The sequence below is a fragment of the Neophocaena asiaeorientalis genome, unplaced genomic scaffold, assembly GCF_003031525.2.
Source record: "Neophocaena asiaeorientalis asiaeorientalis breed wild unplaced genomic scaffold, Neophocaena_asiaeorientalis_V1.1 scaffold684, whole genome shotgun sequence".
In the NCBI taxonomy this organism is placed as follows: Eukaryota; Metazoa; Chordata; class Mammalia; order Artiodactyla; family Phocoenidae; genus Neophocaena; species Neophocaena asiaeorientalis.
The window spans coordinates 7,389,140-7,415,756 of record NW_020174048.1 but is presented as its reverse complement, the minus strand read 5'-3'; the positions used below and the strand labels follow the sequence as shown (position 1 = coordinate 7,415,756).

Below are 26,617 nucleotides of genomic sequence, written 5' to 3'. Positions count from 1 at the left end.
ATTTAATTTAGATCATCTATTTTCAGATGACTCAGAAACTTTTTTGGGACATGAAGTCATATTCATTGGGTTATTAGGCTTTTCTGAAAGAATGAATTATTAAAAGAAGACTGTCAAAGGTAATGTAGTTACAATGGTAACTTCATATATATGTATATATATATGCATATATACGTATATGTAAAAGGAGTCTAGTTGGTTGCTGTTCTCTAATTGATTTTGCTTTGTTTCGTTTTCATGGGAATTCCAAGTCAAATATCTGAAATATATTCAGGTTTTTTGGTTTTATTTGTTAATAAAATTACTCATGACATACGAGTTTCATAATTTATTCTTGGATCCCTAAAATAATTTGGTCTTTTTACCATTTCTAGATGAGTGTCTTGTTTACTTATGCAATCTAAGTGTTTGTGTCAAATAATAAAGAATTAATAGTTAAACTTTTGTCTCTTATGGACCTTAACATTTGTAAAATACATGTAACTCTATTAACAAAATCTTACAGTCTCTTTAGGCTTTGCATACTAATAGGGGTTAATTAAATTTTCCATCGCCTAACAATAGAACTAAAGTAATTTATTTTTTGTTTCAAAATGTTACTGGTCTTTTGGGTCTCATCTGTAAAATGGTTTTTGGCTTGGCTGCACATTTAACTTTTCCAGTCCTAGGACAAATTTAATGTTGCCTTTTATAAACTTATTGAAATTAGACAAATTAAATTATGGAAATATTTTCAGCTTGCCTAATTCTGCATATTTCTTTTTTAAGAATTTCAAGCTGCGGGAATTCCCTGGCAGACTAGTGGTTAGGACTCTGTGCTTTCACTGCAGAGGGCGAGGGTTCAATCCCTGGTCCGGGAGCTAAGATCCCACACGCTGCACTGCACGTCCAAAAATAAATAAAATTAAAAAAAAATTTTTTTTAATAGTATATCTTTATTGGAGTATAATTGCTTCACAATACCGTGTTAGTTTCTCTTGCACAACAAAGCAAATCAGCCATTTGCATACACATGTCCCCGTATCCCCTCCCTCTTGCGTCTCCCTCCCACCCTCCCTATCCCACCCCTCTAGGTCATCACAAAGCACAGAGCCGATCTCCCTGTGCTGTGCTGCTGCTTCCCACCAGCCAACTGTTTTGCATTTGGTAGTGTATATATTGTCGATGCTATTCTCATTTTGCCCCAAATTTGCCCTCCCACCCCATGTCTTCAAGTCCATTTTCTATGTCTACCTCTTTATTCCTGCCCTGAAACTGGATTCATCAGTACCATTTTTTTTTTTTTAAGATTCTATGTCAGCATACGGTATTTGTTTTTATCTTTCTGACTTACTTCACTCTGTATGACAGACTCTAGGTCCATCCACCTCACTACAAATAAGTCTATTTCATTTCTTTTTTTGGCTGAGTAATATTCCATTGTATATATGTGCTACATCTTCTTTATCCATTCATCTGTCGATGGACACTTAGGTTGCTTCCATGTCCTGGCTATTGTAAATAGAGCTGCAATGCACATTATGGTACATGACTCTTCTTGAATTATGGTTTTCTCAGGGGATATGCCCAGTCGTGGGATTGCTGGGTCATACGGTAGTTCTATTTTTAGTTTTTGAAGGAAACTTCATACTGTTTTCCATAGTGGTTGTATCAATGCACATTTCTACCAACAGTGTAGAAGGGTTCCCTTTTCACCACACCCTCTCCAGCATTTATTGTTTGTAGATTTTTTGATAATGGCCATTCTGACCGGTGTGAGGTTATACCTCATTGTAGTTTTGATTTGCATTTCTCTAATAATTAGTGTTGTTGACCATCTTTTCATGTGCCTCCTGGCCATCTGTTGGTCTTCCTTGATGAAATGTCTATTTAGGTCTTCTGCCCATTTTTTAACTGGATTGTTTGTTTCTTTGATATTGAGCTCCATGAACTGTTTGTATATTTTGGAGATTAATCCTTTGTTGTTCCATTTGCAAATATTTTCTCCTATTCTGAGGGTTTTTCTTTTTGTCTTGTTTATGGTTTCCTTTGCTGTGCAAATCTTTTAAGTCCCATTTGTTTATATTTGTTTTTATTTCCATTACTCTAGGAGGTGGGTCAAAAAAGATCTTACTGTGGTTTATGTCAAAGAGTGTAAAAAAAAAAACCAGAATTTTAAGCTGGAACGCTCAACCTGGCTGAGAATTGGCACTACCTGTGATTAATTAAAAAAAAAAAAGTCCGATCTCAATCTCTATGATTTAGAATTTTAGGTGTACCTATGTTTAGCAATCTGTGTTTCAAAAGCTTCATATCTGGTTCCAAAGGACAGCAGAGTTGAGAGCTACTGATCTGAAATTATATTTTTCTCATTGATTATAGCATTTAAAGGAATGGACTAAGTAGAAACTTATTCCATCTGATACAATGGTGTAGCAACCAGAAACAAGCCAATTAGAAATATTTACCCAATAACAACACCATTGACCCAATACAGAGCTAAGCCAATGCCAGATCCTACTTCCAGGATGGATCCTTTTCTGACCACCTCTCATCATCCTCGCCACTGCGTTCTGCTTTCCCTCGGGCTGTTGTAACTAGTTTAAAGCTGGCTTCCTTATAGTTTATTCCTCACATGTCCACTGGGGTGATCCTTCAGTCACATTCTAGAAACCTTCCAGTGACTATATACACCCATCACTTCCTCTTACTGCTCCTCTGGCCGTGCACCTGCCATGTTGTCCTTAAACGGAAGCCTGCTTCTGTCCCAGGGCGTTTGCATTTGCTGAACCTCCTGCCCCACTGTTTTCTCCCTCGTTCCTGTTCGTTCGTTCAGGCCTCCGTTACTTCTTCCGATAGGACTTCCCTAACTAAAGAGCTATGGACCACCAATCACACTTTTGTCCTTTTACTCTGCTCTATTTCTTTCTTGGCACTTACCAGCAACCTAATGTATTAGACAGACGTCTGTACTTGATTTTCATTGTTTTCCCCATTAGAATGCAAGTTTCTCAGGGGTAGGGGCCCTATCTGTTTTTTTCATAGCTGTATTGTTCACTGTTCTATCCCTAGGATCTTGGATATACCTGGCACCTAGTAGCCCTCAAATATCATAGGAATGAATCTAGTAATAGCTTGCTCTCCACTAGTTATTTTTTATGTAATGTTTATTAAGTGAATTGTTGATGGGCCTAATTTTTTATGGTAGTAAGTAGGTAATGTGCATTCATTTAAATATTTAACCGTTCATCTCATTTGAAAGCAGGTCTTTGTTGCCTCCTGTGTGCTCTGAGAGGGAGAGCAGTGCCCAGCATTGTGGTTTACACATGTCATGGAGCTCACAGTCTGGATTCCCCCCGCACTGGTTGTAAACTCCATTAGGGCAAACGCTTTGTTTTGTCCAGTACTGTATCCCCAGTGCATAGAAACATTTCTGCCATGAAATAAGCAAGGTGTTTTTGAATAGGAGTGTGTAACTGGAGGTCTTAATCTCGGCTGAGGGCATGACCCCTAGACTGAGACCTAAGGGTAGGGAATCTCTAGGCTCAGAGAGGGAGGGGCTCTTTCAGGCTGAGGAAGGAGCAAGGAGGAGACCCTGGAGGCAGGAAGGAGCTTAGTGACTTCCAGGGTTTGAGAGAAACCCAGTGGCTCGACATGAGCCAGGAGAGGTGAACAGAGGACAGATCATTCAGGGTTCGTAGGCCGTGGGAAGGACTTTTGGATATTATTCTAAAGGCAGTGGGAGCTTTCCACTGTAGTTTTCACTACAGGTCTGTCGGTGAAATCTAACATAACAGTTTCAAGATAGATAAAAAGGTAGAACTGATAGGACCTGGCAATGGCTGGGTGGAGGCGTACGTGGGATGGCGCTCAGGGTTCTGGCTTGGGTGGATGGGAGTGACATCCACTGAAATGGGGGCGTGAGTAGCCTGCTGAGAAGGCACGGAGTGCAGTTTTGATCGTGGTAAGTCTGAAGCGGCTGAGGCATCAGGTAGAGATGTCAACGAGGCCGTCCGACCTGGGGTTGGGAGAGCGCTCTGGGGCAGACGCGCGTGTGTGGAGCTCGGTGCTCTATGGGCTGTGGTATGGGGGGCGGACGTCACCTGGGTAGCCAGTGCAGACAGGAGGAAAGGGGAGGGCCTGCGGGCCATCACTGCCGAAGTCAACACTTTAATGGTGGGTCGGGGGAGCGGGCAGAGGGCTGTGTCCCTCTCTTATGAACAAATAGAAAGCAATCTGTTAAAAAGCATTCTTTAGTAAAGTTTAAAAATATAAGAAGACTCCAAGAAGGAAAAATTAGGTAATCACAGCAGAAGACAACTACTCTTAATATTTTGATGTCTGAACTTGAGTCTTTTTTTTAATATTTAGCATATTGCATATGTTACAGAATGGAATTATATTTTCCATACTTTTGTAACCGTTTTACTTCCTTTAATAATATTTTGTGACTCTCTGCCTCATGTGCTTCTGCGACTTCCATTTTTAAGAGACCCTTGGATTCCAGCAAATCACTATATCATAATCTAATTTAAAAAAAGACCTGTTGGAAAACTTTAATTCTTAGTATTTTCATTATTATAAACAAGCCATCTTATAAGTAACTTATTGTAAGTCTATGATGATTTCTTGAGGATAAATGTCTGGAAGTGGAATTCTTACATAAAATAGAATGCAAGTTTTAAAGTTTTTTGCTATGAATTGCCAAATTGTTCTCCAAAAAAGTTGTGTTAATTTACTAAAATTCCATACAGATCATTGGTTTTTTTTTTTTTAAAGAAGCACTTCTTTGCGATTAGACTTCTTAAAGGAGACATATGTCTATGTAAGATTTAAAAATTCAGAATGTAAATAGTGATAACAGGTCCCAAATACAGTTAACTGATTTTAGGTAGATTCCATCAGGGCTAACCATTTTTCAGTTTCAAGTAAGTTGTGATGGGTGCTCAGTTTTAATCTTTGGATGATATCAGACATTAGGAATTTGAAATTGTGAGGGTGAGGGAAGAAATTGCAAAGTGTTTTCCATTAACAATCCTTCTAGATATTAGCATTTGGTTAAACCAAGCACTTAAAGGAGTTCGGGATCGCCATGGGAACTCAATAGAAAATGCTCATCTTCTTACTTTGTTCCATCGGCTCTGCAAACTCTTATTTTTTCGAATTCGTCCTATTTTTGTGTTTGATGGGGATGCTCCACTATTGAAGAAACAGACTCTGGTAAGAGTCATCTATTTTTTTCTTTATGCATTCTTAGAAAGAAGGAAAAGTTCACATAAAATTTAAATTTTCTCCTTAGAATTTTGGAAATCAAGACTTAACTTCGACATATATCTAGTTTAATTCAACTTTTAAAAATTTATCTTGAACAAACACTTTTCTTTTAAAAGAGGTTTGTTTCTGAAAGTATATCACAGGTGCAATAATATTTAACTTTTAATAAAACTACTGAAGTTACAATAGAGAGTTTTCCCCTAAGACAATAGAGTGTCTTCTGAGGTGTTCTACAGTTAAACTTACACAACGTTATATGGCAATTTATCTCAGTTAAAAAAGAGGAAATGGAAAGAATGTTTTGATATTTCTGCCTTGTATTAAACTGTAAGCACCGAGACTATTCCATTTTTCCCTGTTTTGGACATTTCTTACAAGATGTTTCTATAATTTTAGGATTTCTTATGACATAATCTTGGATGTGGAAGGACAGAGTTACATACCAGTAATGTATTTTTATAAAAACTAATATCAGGAATTGGTTTTGGCTTAACAGTGGCATTTTAAAGAAGAAATTAATTAATATAATAATCCCTTTAGGGAAGCACTTACTTACTTGTATATCAAGTTTTAGGCTACTTAAGGACAATAAAGGATGTTTAAAAGAAATTGAAAGTAAATTAATAGCTTCCCAAATATATTGTGTGATAGCCCATTAAGTACTCGTTAGTTGGAAACTCTGGGTGTCCTTTCCACAGCAAAACTCTGAAGGTATTCACTCATACGGTAATTAGGAGAAGATACCAAAACAACCATAGTCCGAAAACTCAGACAAACCAAATTCTCTAGGGAAAAAACCCACAGAAGTGTTTTTGATATACTAATACCTTGAAATAAAATCCTGTATCCTTTCTTTTCACAGGCTAAAAGAAGGCAGAGAAAGGACTTGGCAACCAATGACTCCAAAAAAACTACCGAGAAGCTTTTGAAAACATTTTTGAAAAGACAAGTTATCAAAACTGCCTTAAAAAGCAAAAGGCAAGAGGGGAATTACATTAATTTTAAAGATTAATTTAAAATATTTGCATCAGATTCTTGTGGCTGCCTTTCCCTAATGAGAGAAATAAATGGGGTGTCCATCTGACCTAGTTGAAGTTGTGAAAACTCTCTGTTCTGTGAGAATCAGCTCTGATCACGAGAAAGGAAAGCTGCCGCGCTGCTTTTGCACATTTTACTCTCAGAACACTTTTCTTCACGCCGAGACCAGGTCCCCTCTTTCTGGAGGCTGCTCTCTTGTCCAGCAGCCCGGCAGCCAGGGTAGCAGGGGCCGAACCCATCGCCCCTGGATTTCCCCTTTTCACCTCCTCATCAGCGTTTGTGTGATCACTGGGGAGTATTATTGACTCTCAGAATACTGTTTCCTGTGGTCTCTGTTGAAGTCTCTGTGTACTTTTCAGGGAGGAAGCACTTCCCAGTCTTACTCAAGTTCAAAGAGAAGATGACATCTATGTTTTGCCACCTTTACAAGAGGCAGAGAAAGATAGGTAAATGTTTTAACTACTTAAAAATGTTATTGCTGTATTCAGACAGATTTAAACCTTTCTATTTTATCTACATAAGGCATGTGGGAATTAATGCATCTGAAATACGCATTCTCGACACCTTTTAGAATATTTTTTAAGACTAAACTTTTTATTTACTACCTTTGTGTTTTGGTGGTTTGTGGCAGTTTTCTTTTTTCATTCTCTGGAGCCTGTGCTAGCACTGTTTATTTAGAATTCGTGGAGACGTGGATTCTGGTTTTTCTTACACTTCACTGATGCCAGCTGTCTCTACCTGCTTCTCAGCCCGGTGTTTTCTCTCTCACGCCATCACTAAAGTCCGCACACTACGTCTTCCCTGCTAAATCCAGTGGCTGCTTTGCATTTCTCAGCCTGATGTCTGGGACCCTCTCTGACCACTCTTCCTCGGGCACCCCTGTGCACTCTTCCCTCCGGCTGGATGTTAGTCCTCAGCGGCTTCTTTGGTTGACGTGCAGGTGGAGGGCCAGCTTGTCCTTCCCCAACTCCTTTCCCGGGGCTCCTGTGAGGCCACACAGCTTGTGAGTTACCGCCGCGGCCATCATCGTGTCTCGAGGTTACCATCCTGGCTTCCACACTTATGTCTGTGTCTCCATCTCTGATCGTACCCTTCTGAGGGAACCCCTCCCTGCCAAGCCCAGTGTCTGGCTGGTAGTGTAGAACCTGCTAAACCCAAATCTGATGTTGTCATTTCCTCGCTTAAAACACTTCCTAGATTCTTCCTTCTCTAGGATAAAACTTCAACCCCTTAATCAGGCAGTGTAACTGCAGGAGATTTCACAAAGCTCCTGGGGTGAAGTGACCCCTAATTGCAGCTTCGGCAACCTGCTCTGCCCTGGTGATGGGAGATATTAGGTCATGTTACGATCGCTCGCTTACAGGTGTCCCCATCACACTGTGAGACTGAGGCCGTGTTACTGTTGCAGCTCCCGTAACTAGCAGCACCTTGCACTCAAGAAATATTTTTGTAGGTAGTCACTAAATCATAGATATTATAAACATGTGTTTGACTTTCAGTTCAGAAGAGGAGGATGAAAAAGAATGGCAAGAGAGAATGAATCAAAAACAAGCACTACAGGTATTTAAATAATTTTTGAATTCAGGATTTATTCTATTTGAAATGAATAACATGCAAATGAATAATTTTAATGAAGTAGTATGGATTTATGAGTGTTCTTGGTAAAAAATACAAAAACCTTCTTTAGTGTGTATATATATGTGTGCATGTGAATGTACATACATAATATACACAGACTTATAAACATATGTATGGAATTATGCCTATCTAGATATCCACAATAAGCCATCTTTCTTTTACAACCAACCAATAAATAAATAGAAATAACAATAAATGCTTGTATAAAAATACGGGAAGCCTATCACCCATGAATAACTTCTAGTAACATTTTGCTGTATATTAGTACCCCTCCCGCCCCCGTGTAGTTGAATAGCTCTCTGTGTGTGTGTGTGTGTGTGTGTGTGTGTGTGTGTGTGTGTTTGGGTATGTGTATGTGTATCAAGGGTATGTGTGTATGTATATATTTATGAAGATGTATGTTCATGCACAGGCCATGGTTACCTATTGCTGCGTAACTTAGTGCTGTGAAAACAGTCTTTTATCATCATCATCTTCTCTGTTCTGGGGCTTGATGAGCTCAGCGAGGCAGTTCCCTCTCAGCGTCTCCCGTGTAGGTGCAGTCAGATGGTAGCTGGGGCTGGAGCCCCTCAAAGACCTCCTCCCCCACGTGCCCGGCAACTGTTGTTACCTGTCAGCCAGAACCCCTGCCTGTGGCCTCTCCGTGTGGCCTGAGCTCTGGCACAGCTTGCCACTGTGTTCCGGGGCAGGAGCCCAAGAGGCAGTGCCAGCAGGGCCCGCGCTGCCCTTTCTGGCCAGCTGTGGGAGGTGCACAGCCTTCCTTCCATGGCGCTCTGTTCACTGGCAGCTGGTTAGGGCCAGCCCCCACTTAATGGGAGGGGAGCTAGGCGAGAAGAGGGTCAGAGAACCGTGCACAGGTTGCAGAGCCACCACCACGCATATTTTAATGCACAACTTGCTTACAAGTTGAGGTTGTGCTGCATATACAAGGTTTTGAAATTTTTTCCACATTTCTCAGAAGAGTGGGTAACATTCTTTGATTCCCAAGCTCACCGTTTCTTGTATGTTCATGTTATTCTGGTATGTCTGGTAGAAGACTTTAGAGCTGAAACTGCAAGATTCTTCAGCTTGTGAAGGTCCTGCATTATTAATGCAGCAAGTGAGCACAGTCTTGATGAAGACCGTGGTCCCTGTGGGCAGAAATACTTGCAGTTAAGTCCAGGCTCTACAGCTCACTAGCTGTGAGATCTTAGACAAATCAACTTCTCCAAGGCTTTATTTCCTTTTTTTTTTTTAAACAATAATATTGATGCTTTCCTCGTAGGGACGATGGGAGCATTCCTGAGGGAAAACATGGGAAGCTCTGAGCGAAATGACTGGCCTGTCCTAAGTGCTTGCTGGTTTACACACACACAACATGCATACATACAAGAGAGCACATTGTATTATTTTATCTTTACTAATGACTACTTTTGATTTTAGGTTAAGAGCAAGACAGAACTTATCTAACTAAGGGGACTGTAAATATTGTTCAAATTCATAAGGCTTATCTCTGCCTCAGGGTCTTTGCACTTGCTGTTCCCTCAGCCTGAGATGCTCTGTCCCAGAGCAGGTTTTTGGGTGTCTTTTGTGTCCCTGCTTGCAGGTCATTATTCCTAGTGGGGTCCTCTCTATCAGATAATGTTTTTTGTCTTTCTGTTCTTCTAATTAACTCTCCTATCAGATTAACCTGCATTGTTTTCTCATTGTTATCTTGTTCATTTATTTTTTATCATGTGTCTTCTTCTGCTCCTAAGAGTAGGGACCTTAGCTGACATGATCTCTGTAGTTCCTTAGCACCTAGAACAGTGCCTGCCAAGTATTTTTTTTCTTTTGAATGAATGAATGAGTAAATGGATACATTCCCTAATCTGCCTATTCACTTTGATGCCTATTGCAGATAATGTACAACTGTGTTTAGCCTATTGTAGAATATGCAGAACTCTGTTTATGATACAAGCACCGAAAAATATCTGTCATGGTGAATAGAATTAAGTGTATAAAGTGTAAATTTCATGGTGTTACATTTTACTCTTTACAGGAGGAGTTCTTTCAGAATCCTCATGCAGTAGATATTGAGTCTGAAGACTTTAGCAGCCTGCCCCCTGAAATAAAGCATGAAATCTTGACTGATATGAAAGAATTTACCAAGCGAAGAAGAACATTATTTGAAGCAATGCCAGAGGTAAACTATACAACTGCGCATTAATGCTTAGAATTAAGAATATCAGCAAAATTTTTCATTAGAAAAAGAAAATTGATAAGCATTACTTATACAATATACGTTTACAGTAAATGTCATTTGTTTATCTCCGAGATACTATGAAACATGCATTTATAAGTTTGAACTTATAAATAATTACTCAGGGAAGCTTTTCTTGACTTTCCACCAAGACCAGGTCTTGTCTCCTGCTCTGTGTTCTCACAGCACCCTGTAGTGTCTCTTTAGATTTTTAGCACCCAAATGTGCCGACCTTGCTCACCTCTGTATTTTTAGCACTCAGCTCAGTATCTTTCACATAGAGTGCCTAGTGTACGCTTAGTGGTTCAATTCTTAGGTTAGTTCATAAAAGTTATTTTAACCCATAATATACATTGTAGAATATTAACATATTTTGATACCAAAAATATGAAAAAGGCAGGAGCTGTTTCTTTTCCCATCACTCCTATCTTCTTTTCCACAAAGAACGTGAACATAGGAAAATGCTAAGATGTACAGAAATGATATTCAAAGGACAGAAGTAAATTTATTTTTGTTTCAGGGGAAACATCCAGGTTCAGTCTATCCATCCAGCATTTTGTTTCTTGAGCGTAAATGGATCTCTGGCTGGTCTTTGAGGAAATAGAATTTGGATTATGTAAACAACAGTGGGAAGGTTGGGAGAAAGAGAGGCAGTCCTGATGGTTTGCTCCATTTTTTCTCTTTCTGCCACCACAGAGCCTCTGGGATGGGTAGGCCAGGGTAGGATGGTGCGCAGCTCATTGGATCCGTCCTTCTCTGGTAGCTAAGGGAAGTTCTAAGTCATACAGACTGGACCTTTGCATTGTCTGAACATTGGGCAAATGCAAAATTGGTAATAGTAGTATTGGTAAGTAATAAGAGTAATAATCTTAATAGTAATAGGAGCAATTTAGTATAAGGCTTGGCAACCTGCTTTTTTGTTTTTTTTAAATAAATTTATTATTTTATTTATTTGTTTTTGGCTGCGCTGGGTCTTCGTTGCTGCATGCGAGCTTTCTCTAGTTGAGGCGAGCAGGGGCTACTCTTCGTTGTGGTGCGCACGCTTCTCATTGCGGTGGCTTCTCTTGTTGTGGAGCACGGGCTCTAGGCACGCGGGCTTCAGTAGTTGTGGACCGTGGGCTTAGTAGTTGTGGCTCACGGGCTCTAGAGCACAGGCTCAGTAGTTGTGATGCACAGGCTTAGTTGCTCTGCGGCATGTGGGATCTTCCCAGACCAGGGCTCAAACCTGTGTCCCCTGCACTGGCAGGCGGATTCTTAACCACTGTGCCACCAGGGAAGCCCTGGTAGCTTGCTTTTGACCCCAGATCTACCACTTACTAGCCATGCAGCTCTACAGAGGTTACTCAAGCTGTTTAAGTCTCAGTTTCTTCATTTGTGGAATGGAGATAATGACGTCTGTCTCATCGGTGGTTGAGAATAAAATGGGATGATATATTTAAAAACACTTAGAAGAATGTCTTACTCAGGAAGTGCTTTATAAATGTTAAGTATTACTAATAACTGTGATTGCAGTGATTTCTTGTGTGTCTTTTATGGACCGGGAACTGTGCTGGGCACTTTACTTGCATTCTAAAAGATTGTCTGTTAAGCCAGAATCAACATGTCACAGTGCCTGGCATGCATCACATGCTCAATAAATGTTTTTTGAGTAAATGATGGAATCATAAACAGTATCCATGATTTCCTTTCTTTTGCCCAATTCTTTTTGTTTGAAAGATTATCCTTTAACAAAGCAATTATAGCTTTTTCTAGTATGAAAGTACCACCAATGAAAAAAATCACTTGTTCTTTATCCCCTTTGGGGGAAAAGGATGGAAATATGAGAATACTATCTGTATTTAATATAAGATAACTTTTATTTATTTATTTTGCCTTAGGAGTCCAATGACTTTTCACAGTACCAGCTCAAAGGCTTGCTTAAAAAAAACTATCTAAACCAACACATAGAAAATGTCCAAAAGGAAATGAATCAACAACATTCAGGACAAATCCAAAGGCAATATGAAGATGAAGGAGGCTTTTTGAAGGAGGTAGAGTCAAGGAGGGTGGTCTCTGAAGATACTTCACATTACATCTTGATTAAAGGTATCAGGTACCATCACTTACTTGATGGTTAAAATCCAAAAATATGTCGTGTCTCTGAATTCTATAAGCTACCACCCCCAGATAATATGAATGAAGTCCTACTTAATTTATTGACTATAATTATTATTAATGCAATAATAAATGTATATAGCTTTTAATGTATTAAGTAGTATCATACCAACCCACTTTAACATTAACTAACAAATTAACTCTTAGTTGCTGATTAAATGAGAATTTATAAATTCATTTATGAGAACCGGTATGCTCTTATTCATCTAACTAGAAGCATGTTGTCACACTGTAAAGCTACATAGTGAGAGTATTTAATTTTTCTCAAGGTATTCAAGCTAAGAAAGTTGCAGAAGTGGATTCAGAGTCTCTTCCTTCATGCAGTGAAATGCACAGCAGGTCTTCTGACATGAAGTCATCTCCGTGTGAAAAGCTGGAGCCAAAGGAAGAGCCTGACGCCTCCCCTCCTTCCCCGAGAACCTTACTGGCCCTGCAGGCGGCCCTGCTGGGCAGCAACTCAGAAGATGAGCTGGAGAGTGAGACCCGCAGGCTGCGCCATGTGAGGCGCGCGCCCGCCACCGCACGTGCGGGTTCTGTGTCGCCGCTGACTCTCTTGGCCCTGCAGAGAGCTCTCGACGATGATGATGAAGATGTGAAAGTGCGTGCCAGGAGTGACCTGCAGACAGGAGGGGCAGGCGCGAGAAAACCGAAACTGCTCCAGAGCAGTTCTGACGAGGAGACTGAGGACGGACCTAAAATGAGAGATGGGGAAGGAGTGCCGTTGGCAGCAGCATCTCACGCAGCCAGTGTGAACCTCGCAGAGGAGCCTGTAACCAGCGCTGATGCCGACAAAGAGCGGACAGAATCGGCTCACTTACCGAGGACTGTCTTTTGTCAAGGCAGCGACTCTAGCGTTCCAAAAGAGCAGATGTCGTTTATTGCCCTGGTGAAGGAAGCCTTTCAGACAAACGATGAGACTGCACTTAAGGATGGAAAAGATTCAGTTCCTTTGGAAAACACTGTGGTGCTACCCAGGGATGCACCTGGGCTCCAGAGCGGACCAGAGTGGACACCGACACCTCCGACAAGTCCGAGTTCCGTATCAAGGAGTGGAACGTATACCAAAGTGCTTGAGCTACAGCAAGGTCTTCTTCCACCTGAGAGTAAATATGACACCTCTGTTCTTTCAAGTGATGATGAAACAGAATCTGAAAAGAACCCTGCTCCTGAAGGCACCGTCAGTGTGCAAGAATCGAGTGATACACTAAGTGTCCCTTTAGAGACAATAAGTGACTTAGGAAATGTGGCATCTGTTAATGCCAAAGAGCATGAGAATTTCTTGAAAACCATCCAAGAACATGAGACCATTGAATCTGCAGGCCAGGGTTTAATTTCAGTTCCAGCTTCCATGGAACCAAAGGAAACAGGCTCTGAAGAAAGTGAATCTGATGGTAAGTGCTTGTGCTCTTTTAGAGATAAAGAAAAGTAGGATCTCGCATCTGCAGGAACCGAGAGATGCTTTAGTGTCGTCCAGATCCACATTGTTCAGGTGGTGAACTAGAGGTCCAGAAAGGACAAGTGACTTTGCCAAGGACACACAGCTAGTAAAGGAATCTTGACCTTTGCTGTTTGGCTGCTCTTTTCATTTTTGTTTTTAAAGGGAGTGAGTGCCCTAGTTGGAGAAGGTAAAGGTGAGTTTCCCTTTAATTTTTTAACTTTTTATTTTGAAATAATTACAAATTTTAAAAAGTTGAAAAAGTATCTTAAAACATTCTATTTCCCTCACCTAGGACCTCAGTGGCTGGCATTTTACCACATTGGCTTTATCATATCTCTCTCTCTGTCTCTCTCGCTTTCTATATGTACACATGTATGTTATATGTCTATATCTGTGTACGCTTATGTACAGTCAATCCTCATTTTTCACAGATTTCAAATCTGCAGAATTGCCTACTCACTAAAATTTATATCTAACCCCAGAATCAGTCCTCATGGTAGTGTCTTTGTGGTCGTTTGTGGACATGTGTAGAACGGCCAGAAACTTGAGTTGCCAAGCCGTTCCCAGGTGAGGTTGAGCCAGGGGGACACTTGGCCTTCTTGGTTCAGCTCCCCTACAGAGGTGACCAGAGGGTGGAGACGGGAGAGAGCAGTGCAGTGTAGACCAAGAAGCTCTGGCTCTGGGGCCATTGGATGGGGTTTGAATGCCAACCCTGCCTGGCACCTGTTCGTGGGGCTCTGTATACACCCATGAGCTCACGCTCGTATCTGCAGTTCTTCTCCAGCATCCCAGATCTCATTCTACACTCTGCCTTCTTTATAATTTCCCTGTCTAACAGTGAGGGACCTTCTGTTATCTTCAGTGTATTTACTTACTTGCTCATTCTCTGTTTGTAACCAGCTCCCGATATCACTGGCCTCCTCCTTGGTCCTGGCTGTCCCCTTGATCCCAGCCCCTCCGTCCTGAGTGTGTCCTCAGATCCAGACTCCTCCCCCTGAAGTGAAGGAAGGGAATCAATAAATGCTTTTCAAAGAGAAGAAAGGACATCAAGAGAGGAAGGAAGGAGGTGGGAGAGGAAGAGCTGTTTCTTCCGTGTCCTTATCCAGGGTTCTCTCTTCTGTGTCACAGTGTTATTCTTTGCTGTGTTCATAGTGAAATAGCATACAAACATTTTTTAAAAACTCCATGATTGTGTACATACCCTGGTAGTTCTTTTTGAATTTCAAAACAATATTAGTTAACTTAGAGGACATTTTTTTTTTCTTTTTTTTTTTGCGATACGCGGGCCTCTCACTGTTGTGGCCTCTCCCGTTGCGGAGCACAGGCTCCAGACGCGCAGGCTCAGCGGCCATGGCTCACGGGCCCAGCCGCTCCGCGGCATGTGGGATCTTCCCAGACCGGGGCACGAACCCGCGTCCCCTGCTTCGGTAGGCAGACTCTCAACCACTGCGCCACCAGGGAAGCCCTAGAGGAAGTTTTTGTATAAAGCAAATATGCAGATGTTTGAGAGCGTGGTCCCTAATTTCAAAGACAGTGCCAGTGTATCTAATTGAAAAGGCTTATTTTGAAGTTACAGGCACTTATTAATAAATTTATTTAATAACAATATACTACTGTTACATGTTTTCTATGACATTTAAATCTCTTCTTTTTAGGGTAAAACATTTTTCAGGATACTTTGGAAAGCTCTTGATGATTTCAGGGTAATTTAAATGTTTTAGTTATAGACAAAATGATCTTATTATTTTGGTACAGGAAGTTTCATTGAAGTGCAGAGTATAAATAGCAGCGATGAACTTCAAGCTGAGTTACACGAAGCTTCCAGACCTCCCTCTGAACAAGGTGAAGAGGAACCAGTAGGAACTGAGACGCAAGAAGCCAAAGGTGACCCCCAGGGCCTCCCAAGAGGCAACTCTGAGAGGGAGGCCGTGGGCACTGAGCCACCTGAAGAAAAAGATGCAGACGATTTGCTCAACGAATGGCAAGATGTTGACCTGGTAATAACGTGACATCATGTTTTTACATTGCTGAGGAAGCCAAGTTAAGTAGCTTCTGAGTTTTTAAGGAGCTGATGAAGGAAGACATAATAGCTCTTTGCACCCATTTTCTTACTCCTGCTGACATGGCTCCTTTCTTGTGGAGGTTCCTGGCCAGGATAGTGTCCACTTCCCGTGTGGGTTAGTGAGGGAACTCTAAAGCTATTACAAACTCGCTCAGAAATCCAAGTGGAAACCTGCATAAGGAGAAAAAGCTTGTTGGTAACTTCAGTCAGACTAAATACAGGCTTTTTATAACCAATGAACTTAATTGGGTTATTAATATAATTACCTACAAGCAAAATTATCTTATAGGAGGAGCTGGAGACGCTGGAGAGTAACCTTTTAACACAGCAGGAGTCACTGAAAGCTCAAAAACAGCAGCAAGAACGGGTCGCAGCTACTGTGACAGGACAGATGTTCCAGGAAAGCCAGGTAGGTGGACAGCTTGAGTGTCCTCGAACAATACCTACCGACGTCTTTCCTTAATCAGACTCCCGGAGGGCACATGCATTAAATTACCTGTTGAAGCACTGCTCCCACTTCCGGGTGGAGGCCGGGTCCTGCACTTCAGCAGGGGTCATCGTGTGTCTGTACCTCTTCAGGAACTTCTTCGCCTGTTCGGCATCCCCTACGTCGAGGCTCCCATGGAAGCAGAAGCTCAGTGCGCCATCCTGGATCTGACTGATCAAACTTCCGGAACGATCACTGATGACAGTGACATTTGGCTGTTCGGAGCACGGCATGTCTATAAAAACTTTTTTAATAAAAACAAGTTTGTAGAATATTACCAGTATGTGGACTTTCACAACCAATTAGGTAAGACTTTAGAGTACGATTGCTTTCTGAAATTTACCTTCAGAATTTTGTAGTATGAATTCTTTCTTTCCAAGGAGCTAATTTGGTGCATTAATGGAAATGGTAGATCTGTACAAGTTTTCATATAAATGATCTTTTGCTTCTGTAGCAGAATACGATTTTTAATTTGGAACTAAGAAATTAAAACCCTAGTAATGTTCAGACATTTTCTGCGGTTTTAATCATCAGGCCTGGTTACGCTCTGACTGGTTACCTGAGCTCTCCGTAGTAAACCACAGGTGGTAGAGTGGGGAGACAGGTGGGGGTCACTCCTGCTGGAATCAGGAGCCTCATGGTCCTTGTTGTTTCTGGCAGTGATCCTTCATCCTCCCGTTGATTCAGCAAATACACACTGAGCGATTCCTAGATGCCAGTTGTTGTTCTTGGCAATGGGAAGTGGGGAAACAGCAGAGAATAAAACAGTCTAGCAGGAGAAACAGATGGTAAAAAAAATACATAAATTGTAATTTGACAGTGGTATGAGCCATATAGAAAAACAGAGCAGTAAAAGAGAGGTGAGAATGACCTGCAGTCGCAGGAAGTGCATGTCCTTTGTGGTCAGAAAAGGCTTTACTAATAGGCACCTTTTGGGCTGGAGCCTAAAGTAGAGAGGAAGCACGTGCTATGGATACCGTGGGGATGAGCATGTCAGACAAAGGGACTGGCATGTGCAAAGGCTCTGAGACAGAAGCCTGCTTGGTGTGTTCTAGGGAGGCATGGAGATACTTACAGGCTGAATTGTGTCTCCCCCAAATCCATGTGTTGTAGTCCTAAACTCTGGTACCACAGAGTATGACTGTGTTTGAAGATAGGTTCTTTAAAGAGGTGACTAAGGTCAGATGAGGTCATTAGGGTGAACCCTAATCCAGTCCGACTGGTGTCCTTGTAAGAAGGAGAGATTAGGACACAGAGGGAAGACCACGTGCAGACACGTGGAGAGCCGGCCGTCTGCCAGCCAAGGAGAGAGGCTCAGAAGGGACCAACCGTGCCGACACCGTGAGGTCAGGCTTCTAGTCCCCAGAACTGTGGGGAAATGAATCCTTTGTGTAAGGCTCTCAGTCTGAGCACTTTGTTATGGCAGGCCCAGGAAACGACTTCAGGGGCCAGAGTGAGTGAATGAGGAGAAGGATGGCAAGAGGTGAGGTCAGAGAGGAAGGAGGAGAGTCCAGAGTGTGGTGGAGAGGCTCTGCGGGTAGACTGGGCTGGGACCTGAGAGAAGGAGAAGTCAGGGATGACACCCCCGCTCCCCCGCAGCAGCGCAGGAGTGGACTGGCCTTGGTGAGGTGGCGGAACGGGGAAGGAGCGGGTGTGGGTGTTGCGGGAGTGAAGACCCGGGTCTGGACGTGTTGTCTCTGAGGTGCCCATTAGACATCTCCACGGAGATGTTAAGGTGCCAGTTGAGTGTGCGTGACTGTCGTTCAGAGGAGAGGTCCCAGTGAGAGCGCCGAATTTGGGGGTCAGAGGTTATATGGCATTTAAAACTGCAAGGATGCGTGAAACTTGAAAAATCCAAGCACAACGCCATTTAAAAAAAAGGAATCTAGGGCTTCCCTGGTGGCGCAGTGGTTGGGAGTCTGCCTGCCGATGCAGGGGACGCAGGTTCGTGCCCCGGTCCGGGAAGGTCCCACATGCCGCGGAGCGGCTGGGCCCGTGAGCCATGGCCGCTGAGCCTGCGCGTCCAGAGCCTGTGCTCCGCAACGGGAGAGGCCACAACAGTGAGAGGCCTGCGTACCGCAAAAAAAAAAGAAAAAAAAGGAATCTATTTCAAATAGCGAAAGAGAGATACCTTTGGGTATTGGATAAGGATATATACATGTATATTATCTATATAATGAAGTGTTTATAAATGTTATGTAATAAATGTTTATAAAATAAAAAGTGGAAAAATATATAATAACTTTTACTCTTATAGGATTGGACCGGAACAAATTAATAAATTTGGCCTATTTGCTTGGAAGTGATTATACGGAAGGAATACCAACTGTAGGTTGTGTTACAGCCATGGAAATTCTCAATGAATTCCCTGGACATGGCCTGGAACCTCTCCTAAGATTCTCGTAAGTCCTTTCTTAATTTCTTTAATTCAGGTGTTTATATATAAATACCCAAATTAAACAGAACTATTCCTTACATCGTGAACTGTCACAAGTCATTGTCCCCTGAGAAAACAGGAGGTGGTAATGGTTGGGGTTACTAAAGTTTGTTTTCCCTTTTCTAGAGTTTGATGAAATCATAGGCATTTATTTTTAGAGGTGCCAGGCTTACCCGAGTTTGAGGATACATAGCCAGTCCAGTGGGAATTCCTGGGAGTGTAGAGGTTACCATTTCATTCATTCAAATATTTCCTGAGCAGCTACTATGTGCTAGATAGTGTGCTAGGCTGGAGTAGGGGAGGTGACTGAGTCCCAGGCTATGTCCTCAAGGAGCTGCCACACCCTGGGGGCGAGGGAGAAGCATCCACGTGCTTGTACTGCTGTGTGCCGAGTGTTCTGAGGGAGGTCGACCAGACAGGGGCATGGAGCTATATGCCAGAAACGTTTTCTCTCTGCGTGTAGACTGTGATGTATTCAGTGGTGGCGTCTCCTTCTGTCCGGAACCCAGAGTCGTGCTGTACTTGGGGTACACTCTTTGTTTTTGGAGATTCTGAGATGGAGCTAGTTACAAAGTTGTCTGTGAAAGTAGTTCTTTCTTAAGGTTGCTCCTTGGTGGCATTTTTCAAAAATATATATATAATTCGCACAGCATAAATTTTACTCTTTTAAAGTACAATTCAGTGGTTTTTTGTCTAGTCACAGGTTGTGATGGCATCTTTTAAAATCATCAGTTTGACATGGGATACTATTTGGCAGTAGCTGATTTAATGATTCTTTAGTGTTCTCTCCAGTCGTAGCTCCTGGTTTCAAAAATTTCGGGATGTTCTGGTCTGAAGATTCAGTGATTAGAATTAAATACAAAGTTGTTTGAATGATTGCTGTTCTCCAGCCTTAGCACACATAGGGTTGTATTTTATTTTTTGTTTTCGTCATCTCTCTTTTCATAATTTTCTTATTGTTGAGGAAATGTATATAGTGGAGGTACGTTGTTAGGTTGCTTGTAAGTCATGGTATGTAAATAACTTGCAAAAGTACAAGTAACTTTTATACAAATAACAAACACACATTAGAAAAATGACAAAATATGAATTATAAAGATTACAGATAACATTTTGGTTTATACAGTGTTAGTCTTTTCTATGCACAATATACACATGCATTTTATATATAATCACACACACGTACAAGTATACTCATAAGTCTGTTATTATTATTATTTTTTTACAAGCATGGGACGATGCTGTATACTTTTTGTGTTACCTGCAACTCATTTGGTGATAGAACAGGGCATATTATCAATGACGTATAGATTTACATTGCTGTTTTTAATGACTCCATAGGGCTCTTCTGATGTGTCATGAATAACTGATTTAATCAAATGCCTACTGTTATTTCTGGTTTTTTTAAAAGTCTAAACAAATACTGCCTTGAGTGACTTTATATACATGTCTTTGAGTTCTTATCTGATTATTATTTTAGGATAAGTGAAAGTGGTATCTAACTTTTCGACTTGGTGTCCTGGTTATTGGTGAGAGTAATTTTTTTTCATGTTTGTTGAGTTTGCCATGCTGATCTAGTCAATGCCTGTTTATGCCGTTTTTCTTCTCTCAACAGTTTTTGCTCGTTTGTTGCTGTTTGAATGGTTACGTTTTTAGTCAGCTCTAGCAATTTCTGCCTTGGTCTTTTAGCTCGCTGATGGCAGATAGGAGCTGCCCCTGCCTGCCTGGCTCTGCAGGGCTAGGACAGGTGCAGTTACAGGGCGCGGAGACAGTGGAAGAGCAGTAAGACTGGGAGTGTCTGTCGTCTTGCTTTCTTCTCTGCTCTCCCTTTTCCTAACCAGACCCTGGCCGGCCGGCCCCCCTTCAAAGCAGAGCAGCTCTGAGTCTGCAGGCTGAGTTCAGCCCAGCTGTGTTTGCTTTGGCCTACACAGTATGTTCTTTAATTTTGAGTGGGCTACCAACATTTAAATTGGGGGAGATTTCACAGAAAATTTTGGATTTTCCTGGGGGGAAATGGCATCTGAAAATACTGAGCCCCAATTCCCAAATAGCCCAGAAACAGAGGACAGCAATTCCACCCCACTGGCTTGGTCAGGGCACAAACCCTTCCACTTTATCACAGTTGCTGCTGCCCCGTCTTGTGTCCCCCGAGCTCAGCTGATTGGCAGATGCCGTCTTCCACCCTCAAGTGCCTGGCCCTCTTGCTTGAAGGAGGGGTGGTCCTTTTGGTTTGATGAGCTTACAGTGTGTTGTGCCGGCAATCATGAGTACTATTTCAAAGATGAAGATTCACAAGAGAGTAGGGGAGAATTGTAGGTGTTCTCCCAGCGCCCTCTTGAACAGTATTTTAAAACTGATGAAGATAGATCCTTTTTTCCTTTCTGCATTTTGATCCTGCGTGAAGACTGAAGTTAGAACACCAGATGGCACTCCTGCCTTGGTGAGGTGCGGCACTGGTGGAGACCACGCCTGTGAGTCAGGTCCTCAGACCAATGAGTACGTGAAGCAGCAGATGTAGGGTTTTTTAGGTTCCGTTAGTGCGTAGATGGGAGAGGGTTATATTTATGTTTTTAACTTTTATGCCATTTATTTATCCTAATTGTGTAAATTTTTCTGGTTGTCCGTTGCCACATTACAAACTACCGTAAACCTCAGTGACTTCAAACAGCAACAGCCAGAGATTTTGCTTGTGAATCCGCAGTTCAATCAGGCTGCGCGGGGTGGGGCTGCCTCGCCTGGTGCCAGGTGTGTCGGGGGCGTCTCAACTGGGCTAGAGGGGCCCTGTGAGGTGTCTCGCTCGTGGCTGGCGAGCGGTGCTGTCGGCCAGCACGTGGCCCGGGGCGCCTGGACCCTCTCCATCTGGGCCTCCTCACGAGCTGGAGCTTCCTCACAGCATGTTGGCTGCTTGCAAGGCGAATATTCTAAGAGACAGGAAGTGGAAGCTGCAGTCTTTAAAGGCCTGGCACAATGTCCCTTCCTCAGCCACGGAGCCTGCCCGACTCAAGGGTAAGGGACATGGACCCCAACACTTCTTGTTGGGAGGAGGGTCCAAGAATGGGCTTTAACCCACCATAGTGATTTATACTCACAGAGGAAAAATTGAAAAAGGAATAAAACATCAAGAAAATTAACAGCTGTATCCTTGCTTAGAACATTGCCTAGCACACGGTAAAATAACAGTTGTTAGTGTTTTTTATTATTTTAAATATCCCTGTTTACTTTTTCTTTCTTTCTCCACATATATACATTTTTTCCCCCAGTATTGGGATCACACTTGATGTAGAGTTATATTCTGCATTTTAAAAATTTAACATCTTCTTGGCATTTTTACATTTCATTAAATATTCTTGGTTCCTGACTATAGTTGACTGGAGGTAAATAATATGGATACGTTGATATTACTTCATTTTACCACTGGGAAGGAGAGGAACTGTGACTTTTCTCTGAGTGTGGGCTCTGGAGGGAGATTGTACCAGTCCCAGCTGTGAAATCTTGAGCACGTGGCTTCTGTTTGAGTCCAGTTTCCTTGTCTGTGAGGTGAGGACAGTGGCAGGACTGTGCTCGTGTGATGACGGGGCCTGTAGAGCAGTTAACACAGTGCCAAGCCCAGAGGAAGGGGTCAGTCAGTGATTGCCTCATTGTATACTGTGTTCATAACACGAGAAAGACACCATTGTCATTCTGTAAGTCATAGGCTTTGTTCTGGAGTTGGGTGGGACTTGAGTTTACGTCGTTTAGCCCTTTGTCTGCGGTGCATCTGCCATAAGGTCTTACTGCCTCACGAAGGTTCGTTTCCTTTGCCTTGTAGCGAGTGGTGGCATGGAGCTCAAAAGAATAAGAAGATAAGACCTAATCCTTATGACACCAAAGTGAAAAAAAAGTTACGCAAGTTGCAGCTCACGCCTGGCTTCCCTAACCCGGCCGTGGCAGACGCTTACCTCAAGCCTGTGGTGGATGAGTCCAAGGGGTCGTTTCTGTGGGGCAAACCCGATCTCGAGAAGATTAGAGAATATCCTTTCCCTTCCTCAAACCTCAGGAATATCAAGTCAAATATGTGTTTTGGTTTAAAACTTATGGGACATGAACTTGGATCCGTTTTTTTTTTTTAAATATTCCGTCAGCTAAGATGCTCCTTTCTGTTCCTTTCTCTCTCTCCTTAATTTTTTTTTTTGTGGTAAAATACACATAACATACAATTTACCATCTGAACCTTTTTAAACATACCATTCAGTGGTTATTAAATACATTCACATTGTTGTGTCACTGTCACCACCATTCATCCCCATATTCTTTTCATCTTGTGAAACTGAAACTCTATCCCTGTTAAACACTAACTCCCCCTTTCCCCTCCCCCAGCCCCTGGCCACCACCATTCTACTTTCTGTCCCTGTGATGTTGACTACTCTGACTATGTTCCTCATATAAGTGGAACCATACAGTTTAGGTCTTTTTGTGACTGGCTTACTTCATTTAGCATAATGTCTTCAAGTTTCATCCAAGTTGTAGCATGTGTCAGAATTTCCTTCCTTTTTAAGGCTGAATACTGTTCCATTGTATGTAATGTTGTATTTTGCTTATCCATTCATCTGTTGATGGACACTTGAGTTGCTTCCATGTTTTAGTTACTGTGAATCATCTTTTTAGTTTTAAAGAGAATCTTTATTTCAAGTAAGTAGTGATAAGCATTCATAGATACACTACATACTTAAGTATTCATTCTGAAAGAATAGAAAAGATTATTAGTTTTATTCTTTCTATTACTGTTCCTTTCTGCATATTTAAATAATCATTTGGATAGATGTTTAAAAGTTTGCCATAGTATTACTCTAACTACATCTTTTCTCAAAGAAAAAAGAAATATATGTGATATCAGAAATTTGTTTTTATTCTAGATTAACCTTTTTTCATAGTCATGAGTCTTTGATGTCCTAAAATGAGAGTTGAATATCTTTTATCTTAGAGGATATTTATAAGAACATCATGCCAGATGATTATGTTAGAATAATTTGCTTTGTTATTCTTTTCTTTTATCATTTTAATCTTTATAAATAAGAAAATCTTTGGAGACATGGGGCATGGAATCAAGGGTGGCTTCTTTGGACCTTTTTATTTATCACTTGTTTAAATGTCTTTAAAAACATGTATGAGTCTTAACTGCCTGCATATTTTGTCAGCGGTATTTTGGCTGGAACAGGACGAAGACAGATGAATCTCTGTTTCCTGTATTAAAGCAACTGAATGTCCAGCAGGTAATCATGGCAGCTCTTTTCCTAAGTTCAGGATAGAGAGTAAAGTTAGGAAAGCTGTGAGGGCCAGCTGTTAAAGACTAGTTACTTTTATTTTAGAGCACGTAACATACATTTAAAAATTATTATACTTCAGTAAGAGAACAGAGGAAAACAGAAAACGGGAAAGCTGGACTTTGTCTTCATTTTCCACTTTCACTCTTAGGGCTGAACTTTGATATCCTTTTGTATTCACTCTGACTTTGAGAAAAACAATCTAATAATGGATTGCGTACTGAGGTGTTTATGGTTAAATATTTAACCCTTTTAGAGCTATTTTCATTTTTAAAAAGTTTAAGAAGTGCCCAGTCCAAAGCAGTTCTGATTATTAAGTGTCTTCAAGTACTAATATTCTTAAATTCTGTAAATGAATCATCAAAGGTACTAATTCAGTCATAGTGTACTGGCAGGAGAGGTGACCCTCAGTTCCCTTAGGTAGGTAACAGCATCTCGCTTTATCCCTGAGTGTGTTCCTGCCCACACAGAGACCTCCTCCCACCCCAGAGGCAGCCCACAAAACATACATACAGGGAAACCATTCAGTGGAATTCAGACCAGATCCTGCAAGATACATGTTCAAGTTAAATCCTTTTCCATTAGATTGGGTTAATTTTGGAAAAACAAACAAACAAAAAACTGAGGTAGACCACCTTTCCAGAAACTTTCGCGTTGTTTGACGACTTTCTGTACTGGAAACATTGTACGCCCACCGACAAGGAAAGCTAGTTGGCATAGTGACTGATTACTCCTTAATTTCAGATAAGTTTTGTGGTAATACTATTCTCCCTTTTCATTGTAGACGTTAATATAAGTTTATTTCCCCAGAATTAGAAAGTGAAAAAAATGAATTAACTCATTGTTTGCTTCCTCTAATATGGATGTTAACATTTACGTCCATTTTCTCTTATTTTTCCCCTCCTTCCCACATATATTTATTATCAGACATAAGTGCAATTTGTTATAAATAAAGCCCCCATTCACTGGTGAAGGTAAGTTTTTTTTCTTTGTATTGCATGGCCTTCATTGTTTCAGATGGCCAGATTACATTTTGTCAGAGAGATTTAACTTGGTTCACTTCACTTAGTAGACCTTGAATTTTCAGGTTTTCGTATGTAATGCTGTGATGAACATCAGGCATGTGACTTTTCTCAAATGTAACTATTTTTAAAGAATGTCTTCCTGAAAGTGGATTTGCTGAACAGAAGTCAGGAATATTTCTTACGACTCCTAATATATAATACTGTGAAGTTTCTTCCTGAAGGTATCATATGATGACAATGTTTTTAAAAGAAGGGAAGAGTAGAATTTAGAAACAGACCCCATGAAGTTGTGTTGCTCTAAAAGAAGATGATATATTTGGCCCCTGAAAAATATTTAACTCTCTTTCAGTGCCGAGGAAGGGATTTCCTACTTGATATGTGGGCGGAGGGCTTAGTTGACGGAGGTGGTACATGTACTGCTTTAAGTACGATCTTGAAAGTAAAATTTGCTGCCAGTCATTCATTTGGGGGAGATCGGCTTTTGAGAGAGAATGAATTAGTATTTTCTGAAAGAGTCATCCAATGCCAGTAATCAGGGTGGATTTCTTTGATTTGCTTTAGAAAGTTTACTTGCTTGTCTGAGTTATTATTATTTTATTTCATTTTTTTAGACGCAGCTCCGAATTGATTCTTTCTTTAGATTAGCTCAACAGGAGAAACAGGAGGCTAAGGGTATTAAGAGCCAGAGACTTAACAGAGCTGTGACATGTATGCTGAGAAAAGAAAGAGAAGAAGCAGCCAGTGAAATAGAAGCAGTTTCTGTTGCCATGGAGAAAGACTCTGAGTTCCTTGATAAGGCAGAAGGAAGAACCCAGAAGAGAGGCACAACAAATAGATGGAAAGAGTCATCCAGCCCGAAAAGAAAGAGGCTTTCGGATTCTAAACGGGGGCATGAATGTGGTGGGTTTTTGGGGGAGGCCTACCTCTCGCAGTCATCTGATGCCTCTTCAAGTGAGGATGAGGAATATTTCCCTGTAGCGAACATGCAAAGGGGAAAAGCAGCTGTAGAGTCAAGAGTCAGCTCTTCAGATGCACAGAGCACAGTGCAGCCTGCTCCCAGGAGAGACGGAGGTGCCACCACAAGCAGCTCCAGCGATGATGACAGAGAGAAGGCAGAGCCCGTCCTGGTGACCGCCAGGTCTGTGTTTGGGAAGAAAGAGGGGAAACGGAGAAGTACGAGAGGAAGGAAGAGGAGAATGTAAAGACACCTAAATACACATGTATTCTCTCTAACTGGGTACAGCTTAACATTTCGTCATGAATTTGTTGTGAGGAAATAATAAAATTCAGAGTATCTGCACAGTCTTTGTTGTGTGGTTTTTAAAAATGCGGACGTTAAACTCGACATTTATTTTTAAATATATTACCTTTTTCTAGTGTTTTCCACTTCATTGAATATTTCCTTGTATTTACAGGCTTTGTCTGTTCATGTTTCTATTATTATTTTTATTTTTATTTTTTTTGCGGTACGCGGGCCTCTCAGTGCTGTGGCCTCTCCCCTTGCGGAGCACGGGCTCTGGGCGCGCAGGCTCAGCGGCCATGGCTCACGGGCCCAGCTGCTCCG

General features: G+C 41.5%; 1 protein-coding gene across 2 annotated transcripts in view; it reads left to right on the top strand.

Moving 5' to 3' along the window:
* The window catches only part of ERCC5 (ERCC excision repair 5, endonuclease), a 29,993-nt gene extending 3,638 nt beyond the window's left edge, over positions 1-26,355 (top strand). The window contains exons 2-15 of one of the 2 annotated variants that reach the window (XM_024753982.1): positions 5,024-5,199; positions 6,116-6,231; positions 6,651-6,737; positions 7,791-7,851; positions 9,950-10,093; positions 12,028-12,235; positions 12,574-13,695; positions 15,498-15,739; positions 16,094-16,213; positions 16,384-16,597; positions 18,549-18,693; positions 22,537-22,737; positions 23,893-23,977; positions 25,665-26,355. In XM_024753982.1, the coding sequence (XP_024609750.1) occupies positions 5,024-5,199; positions 6,116-6,231; positions 6,651-6,737; positions 7,791-7,851; positions 9,950-10,093; positions 12,028-12,235; positions 12,574-13,695; positions 15,498-15,739; positions 16,094-16,213; positions 16,384-16,597; positions 18,549-18,693; positions 22,537-22,737; positions 23,893-23,977; positions 25,665-26,255 (3,512 nt within the window). In that variant the 3' untranslated portion in view covers positions 26,256-26,355. The remainder of the gene's footprint in view (positions 1-5,023; positions 5,200-6,115; positions 6,232-6,650; positions 6,738-7,790; positions 7,852-9,949; positions 10,094-12,027; positions 12,236-12,573; positions 13,696-15,497; positions 15,740-16,093; positions 16,214-16,383; positions 16,598-18,548; positions 18,694-22,536; positions 22,738-23,892; positions 23,978-25,664) is intronic. The other variant, XM_024753983.1, reaches the window with a different exon arrangement.
* The last annotated feature ends 262 nt before the right edge of the window (positions 26,356-26,617 follow it).